Consider the following 6,430-nt stretch of genomic DNA (forward strand, 5'->3'; position numbering starts at 1 on the left):
AAGGGCGCTGCAGTTAGCAGCCTGTGGACCCGCACCCTTTTCTCTATGCCCTGACAGGAAGCTTTATGCTGCCTCTTCAATTTGAGCTGGAGGGAAGAGCCCTGAGGCCGTTGTAGGAGAATTAAGTTTCCAAGCACCCTGCTGTGTGCTGCAGGATAAAGACTTACCTCCTGTGTAGTAGCCATAGGCATAAAGGATTCTCCCAAGGATCCAGGTGAGGCCGAGTCCTGTGGTAATCCGCTAGAGAGAAAGCAGAAGCATTAAAGGTTTTAGAGACTTGCTGCTCGCACATGCTTAACTGTTACAGCAGCCCTGCTTCAAAGAAGCAACCATCAACTACAGCATGGGTCCTGACCTTGCTAGGACAAGTGGGAGTCAGCCCGTGTGAGGCGGGTGACTGTGCCGCATGCTAGGGTGAGTTTTGTATAGGAGGGGTCGCTTTTATGATGCCTAGGGGGAGGTAGTGTGTGATGTGCTGCAGAGCCTTCTCTTTCCCAAGCAAGAAATGGTTAAGTCATATGGGCAGCAGGTGCTGAATCTCATTTCACCACTGTCCAATTAGTGGGCTAGACCCCGTGCCAGGATGGTGGAGGCAGCTGTTGCCCCGAGCCCCACTCCACTGCCTCCAGCAGGTGTACAGGGTTTCCTCTTGCAGGTGTGACGGACTTCTACCTTGCCTCTTAATTTACAGCTTGCTGCAACGTGGCTCCAGTTTGGCAGATTTGCCTATGCAGCTTCCTTCCCCCTCTGGAAAGGAATATTCAAGAATGGCCTGATGTGTCTATTGGTGGCAAAGAAGGAGCTACTGGATTTAGCCTCTCCCACATGCCTGCCTCCTCATGAGTTGTCTGCATCTTTCAGTTAAAAATAACCCAGGCTGCTTTTGATCCTTTGCGCACCTCCTTTGGTGGTGGAAGTGAGTGGGAAGATCACCATGTTCCCCATCTATTCTTATCAGATAAACTCTTTGTGAAAGTGTGCTTAGAAGGGGGAGAAAGGGTTCCTGTCCTCCACCCAACAAGCTGCTGAGTAGCACTGCAGGGCTTGGAAGAACCAGGCAGGGTTGGAGGGACACTTCCCCCTCATGGACTGGAGGCTGTGAATGCTTCTGTTTGTCCGACAAGGCACCCTTAGGGGAAGGAAATGGGTCTGAAGCAGCAGTAATGAGTTTATTAAATGCTTGTGACTCCCCTGCACAAGACCTTCTACCACTACATTTTCAGAAGGGGCACAGCTGTGAAGCATGATGTGGCTAGTGAAGCAGCCTGCTGTCTCCAGGGGGGCTAGTTTGGTCTACTGTCCCCAAGTCGGGGAGCAAGAGCAGAGTTCAGTCACGCAGACCTGCACCGTAGTGTCACTTACCGGGTGGTAGACTCCACCAGTGGCCAAGAAGAACAGGAAGGCAGGGTAAACTTCCAATCTGAAAATAAAAGCGAGGAGGTTGTGTTTGTGCTCAAGTTGCTAACAAAGAGGAAACTCCAGAAACGCAGAAGCTGTGAGCATCCCCTGCCAAGGTCTCTGCTGGGCCTGACTGTTATGGGTCTCCGTGCCCAGGAGAGCTGTGCTCGATCCTGAGGCCACAGATAAAGAGGGAATCTGAGGGAATACAGGCTTTCAGGGACTTCCCCACCCCCCCCACCCAGGTCCGTGCCTCTCTCCAAGGCCACCCACCCACTTTTTCTGTTTTGTGCCCTAAGCCACTGCTAAATACTACTTGCCACCACCTAATCCAGGAGGAATTGTTCCTCCAGCACCACTCTGATGTGCTGTTGCAGCCTGGTCCGCATTAGCCTCTTCCCCAGGGAGATCTGGGGCCCTGAGACAGGCTTTTCTGGAAACAAGACTTCCAGTGTCTTAAGACCCACCGGTGAAGGCAAAGAGCAGGGCACTGGCTATGGGGAGGCTGCTTCACAGCCCTGTCCCATGGTTTAAGGCACAGTAAGGAGGCAGCACAGCCTCGTTAAGCACGCATTACCTGGCTGTGTGCTTTCCCCAGGCGCTGAGCCTGCACCCCAACACTTGGCAGCCGCGAGTCTCTAGCTGTAGGCCCTGCTCCACAGCCCTGTGCATCGTCAAGGTCTGCATTCCTATGCGGTACTCACGTGTTCTGGTGCGCACGCTGGATGCAGTTGAATATACGCCCGTGTTCAGGGTCTGTGCTGTACATAGTTGGATACTGCCAAAAAAATAAACCAGCAGCAAAACGTGAGCAAGCGCGGTCTGGGCCTGGGAGTTCTCCAGCAGCAAGTAGCATGCCCTGCAGCACCTCTCCCCAGGGAGCCCTGAGCTGCAGAGGTGCTTGCAAGACTGACTTGCTTGGGCGATTTGGAGCCTGTCTCCTGCCCCGCTGCCCACAGCTGCTCCCTTGAAATTTGCTGCTTGCCTCAGGCCACTTCCTGAACTTCTTGAGCAACCTGACTAGCATGGAGGTAGCCCTGCTGCGAAGAGAAGATAGCCAGGTACTGGGTGCCCTCCCTGTTTAAATCTCGTGCCTCTGGAGAGGAGAGCAAAGCAGTGTTACTGAGGACATGCCCCCATGTCTCCTCTGGGGAGCTGGCAGCAGCCCAGCACCCAGGGACAGGCTGGGAGGACGCTGCCTTCCTCACCACTGTGGAGCTGAGCAGCCAGCCAGAGCTGCCACTCGGCTGCAGAGGCTTTCCCACGCCCGCAACCCAGTGCTCTGCGCACCGCACACGCTGGGCAAGTTTGCTGTAATCCTGACTTCATGCAGGAGGAGCGGGGTCACCCCAGTAGGCACCCTGGGGCCTGCAGCACACATCCGCTGGGAGGACGCTGCCTTCCTCACCACTGTGGAGCTGAGCAGCCAGCCAGAGCTGCCACTCGGCTGCAGAGGCTTCCCCACGCCCGCAACCCAGTGCTCTGCGCACCGCACACGCTGGGCAAGTTTGCTGTAATCCTGACTTCATGCAGGAGGAGCGGGGTCACCCCAGTAGGCACCCTGGGGCCTGCAGCACACATCCAGGGCTGTCCTTGCACCCACCCCTGCTTGCCACTTCCCAGGGTGACCTGGGGAAAGAGCAAAGGAGCATTTGCACTCGGAGCCAAGTGGCACAGCAGCCTCCGCATGCCATCGCCCTGACTCACAGACAGGACCGGCCACCCCCACCAGCCCACAGCCCTGCCCAGCTTGTGGGCTCCTCGATGGGATGGCCACTTCGAGACACTTGTTGTGATAGGGCTCCCGGACTCCCTCTGAGCTTGAGAAACCCTCCTGTCACTTCTGCTCCACTGCAATCCTTTTGCCCCCAACACTGCATTGGCCACCTCTGCAGGGAAAAGGGCTGTGCTGTTTCTTGTTCGTCAGTGTTTCCGAGCTCAAAGCCTTGTGCTTTCAGCCATCTCAGCTCAGTGCCAAGCGCCTGATCTGCCAAACCCCAGGCTCTGTTGTGCCGTCTGCTCCAGCCTGGAGAGCCGTAATGGCAGCTCCATCCCTTCTGCATCCGTGTGGTGGGGCAGGAAATGTCAGCAGGTCACCCCAAAATAATCAAGGTGTCACCTAGCTTGTCTGCAACATCCCCTGCAGACCAGCTCTGACCTTCCCGTTCCCTCAGCCTGAGCACTCACCTCCACGTTGTACTTCTTGCGGGCCTTGGCCACTTTCACTGCGAGGTGCGTGACCAAGACGAAGCTGGCAGCACCCGTCAGGATGACGTAACCATACTCCTTTGAGAGAACAGCCATCTTGGTGCTGTCAGAAAAAGAGCCCGTTAGTATTTCAGGGTGTGATGGGAGAAGTGGCAGCTCACTACACGCAGGTACGTGTGTGTGGAAGAGCTGCTGAGCATGGACCCAAGATCTCCAAGCATGGTGAACTGGGGAATTTTCACCTCTTGGTGCCTGCTGGGTATTAAGCAGCACAAACCAAGGGCTCTCTGCTCTGTTCCTGTCAAGCAAACCTTAAAATGACTGAAGTGTTGGTGGGAGGCGGTATCTGAAGGACCCTAGTCCAGCCTCTGGCTCAGGGCAGGACTACAGCCAGCAGCAGGTCCCATCAGCTCTGGCTGCAGCTGGCTGAGTCCCATGGCCTCGCTGACCCAGCACCCTGCCTGCAGGGATGCTCTGGAGACCGGGACAGAAACTGATTGATTGTTCATGGCCACTCCTGACACCGGAGCGAGGGGCCACCAATGAAGTCAGGAAACAGATCAAAACAAACTAAAAGAGGTGTTTTTTCATGCAGGAGGAAGCAGACCTGTGGAGCTCCCTGCTGAGGGATGCTCTGACTGCAGGCAGTTTTCATAAACCCAAGGGGAAACTGGGCAAGCTCTGGGCGCAAGAGGTGAACTGGGAATTGTAACACAGACAAACCAGAACGGGCTCAGAAATCCCCCGAGCTGAAAGGAGCAGGGCTACACGAATGGCCAGTTTGAATCACTAAGGCCACCCTTACGTAAAGTAACAATAAAAGCCACCAACAACAATTGCAATAGTAACCGAACCTTTTCAGGAAAGAGGCACTGGGAAGACGAGCGACGCTCACCCCCGCGGCTTCAGGGAACCCTCTCAGTCACAACTCAGCAAACAGCCCCCAGCAACACACAGCTGCTGGCGTTTGCCAGCATCTGCACGAGCAACTCTGCCGGCCAGGAGACATCAGGGCCCGTGTGGTTTGTATTTAACAGTTCTGTGCTTCCTTGCGCAGGCCTGAGACGGAAGCACGGAGCAGAAGGCGCATCCAGCAGCCTCCACCACGCTGCCCCACAGCAAAGTCCGTGCTGTATGCTTCTCCCTCTGTCCTGCTCCCCGTCCGCCAGAGCTGCTGCCAGCCTGCGCTGCTGGGAGGTGCTTGACCCCAAGTGCTCCAGCACCCTCCCCGGCTGCAAGAGAACACAAGGGCCCTTCCCCACAATCATCTGGCACCGGTTCTCTCATGCAATCCCAAACTTCAGATGTTCTCTGTCTGCACGACCCAAGACGGTGCTGCATGATGCGGCACAGCAGAAGACAGCAGAGACCTCTCTCCAGCATGGAGACAACTCCCTCTGCAAACCAAACCTCCAAACCTCAGCTGATGCCTATTCCCACCTGGTACCTCCATGATGTAAGCAAGGTTTTGGTGTCTCCTGCACTGTCCCACCAACGCAATCTGCCAGTGTGGGGGGAAAATGGGCCACATCACAGAACCGGTGCAAAGAGCCTTCCTATTGCAAGAGCGCCAGCACCCCTCACGAGGGATCTTCAGGGACCACAGGCTTCTATTTCTCATTTGCAAAGGGATTGTTATTAAGGGAGCAAGGTGAAGACAACAGCTGGCTTTGTCCATACAAAGTTTGGTAAACAATTATCAGTAAGAACATCCAAAACCGCTAAGAAATGTCAGCTGCACCCACACGTAGTAGAGGTTAGCGCCTGACAGATGAGATGCTGAAAATACACATTCCCACCCAGCAGAGCAGGTTGGTGGTCACGTTTCCCCCTTCAAATTACAAGGTTGGTGGAGAACCCCGCCTGCCAGCAAGGACCAGGCATTTTATCTTCACAGTGGTAAACTGCAATCCATGGTTTTATCTTAGCAACAAAGAGCACGACTTAGTCACAGCAAAGCATTAAGCCAGGTGTATTATAAAGCTTCTACTCTTACCCTATGGGTATAAAACTCTGCTGCGAGCCTGTGCTCCAGTAAATCTGGAGCCATATAAAGCACTTCAAAGTCGACAGGACTTTCAGCCTCTGATTGCACGCCTCACGACTGTTTCCGGATCCTGGTGCCTTGTGTGTTTCAGCAACCTTTGTCCGCAGCTGCAAGGACTTTGCGGACAAGCACTGGCGCCGTGCACAAGGCTGAATTTGTATTTTCCATGCAGCAATGTTTCAGGCTGGAGCCACACGACCAAGAGGTTGTGAAGCATGACACAGCACAGACTGGGAGCTGTAGCAGGAACACTCCCTGGGCGCGCTTTTACTCCAGACCAAGGGTCCTTACCAAGCCTGCCCTAACCCGACAGTTCTTACAAGTCAGCAAAGCCAATTAAGTCTCCCCGTGCAGACCCACGCCTGGATTCTCACTGGGCTACCAGATACAAGCTCAGGCTTTCTCTCAAGCCAGGAGAGCCTCTTGTCCCTTCTGGTACCAGGCCAGCCCGCAGGCTTAGCTCCAGAGGCTCCCGGCGGGGTCAGGCCCTGTCCAAGCAAGCCGAACACGCTGGCGAGCAGGCAGGGCACCTGCAGGCACTCTCCCCCGGAGCCGGCGCTCGGACGGACACGGGGGAGGTCGGGGGGGACACAGCGCTTGCTCTGTGTTCTTCGCCATCTACCGGGATAGTCAGCATGAGCATGCATTCGGAGCACTCGCTCCGCCCGTGCCCCCGCTCCCGGAGGGGCGAACTGGAGGCCCCCGGCCCGCACTTACCCTCCGGCGCGGCGCGCAGCAGCCCAGCAAGCGGCGGGAGGCGGGAAGCGGGAGGCGGGA

The 6,430-nt window shown here is 55.8% G+C and overlaps 2 protein-coding genes across 3 annotated transcripts in view; one reads left to right on the forward strand and one right to left on the reverse strand.

Moving 5' to 3' along the window:
* The window catches only part of ALDH9A1 (aldehyde dehydrogenase 9 family member A1), a 13,120-nt gene extending 8,504 nt beyond the window's left edge, over positions 1–4,616 (forward strand). Inside the window, exon 11 of one of the 2 annotated variants that reach the window (XR_004842817.1) lies at positions 4,202–4,616. The gene's annotated coding sequence lies outside the window, so the exon portion shown is untranslated. Of the gene's footprint in view, positions 1–691; positions 1,274–4,201 lie in introns of those variants that run through there. The other variant, XR_004842818.1, reaches the window with a different exon arrangement.
* The window catches only part of MGST3 (microsomal glutathione S-transferase 3), a 6,767-nt gene extending 343 nt beyond the window's left edge, over positions 1–6,424 (reverse strand). Inside the window, exons 1-5 of the mRNA XM_009645299.2 lie at positions 6,371–6,424; positions 3,586–3,709; positions 2,103–2,176; positions 1,363–1,420; positions 168–240 (exon numbers count right to left, since the gene is read on the reverse strand). Of these exons, the coding sequence (XP_009643594.1) occupies positions 168–240; positions 1,363–1,420; positions 2,103–2,176; positions 3,586–3,702 (322 nt within the window). The 5' untranslated portion in view covers positions 3,703–3,709; positions 6,371–6,424. The remainder of the gene's footprint in view (positions 1–167; positions 241–1,362; positions 1,421–2,102; positions 2,177–3,585; positions 3,710–6,370) is intronic.
* Between the last annotated feature and the right edge of the window lie 6 nt (positions 6,425–6,430).

This window comes from Egretta garzetta, unplaced genomic scaffold (assembly GCF_000687185.1).
Source record: "Egretta garzetta isolate BGI_Z169 unplaced genomic scaffold, ASM68718v1 scaffold598, whole genome shotgun sequence".
NCBI lineage: Eukaryota > Metazoa > Chordata > Aves > Pelecaniformes > Ardeidae > Egretta > Egretta garzetta.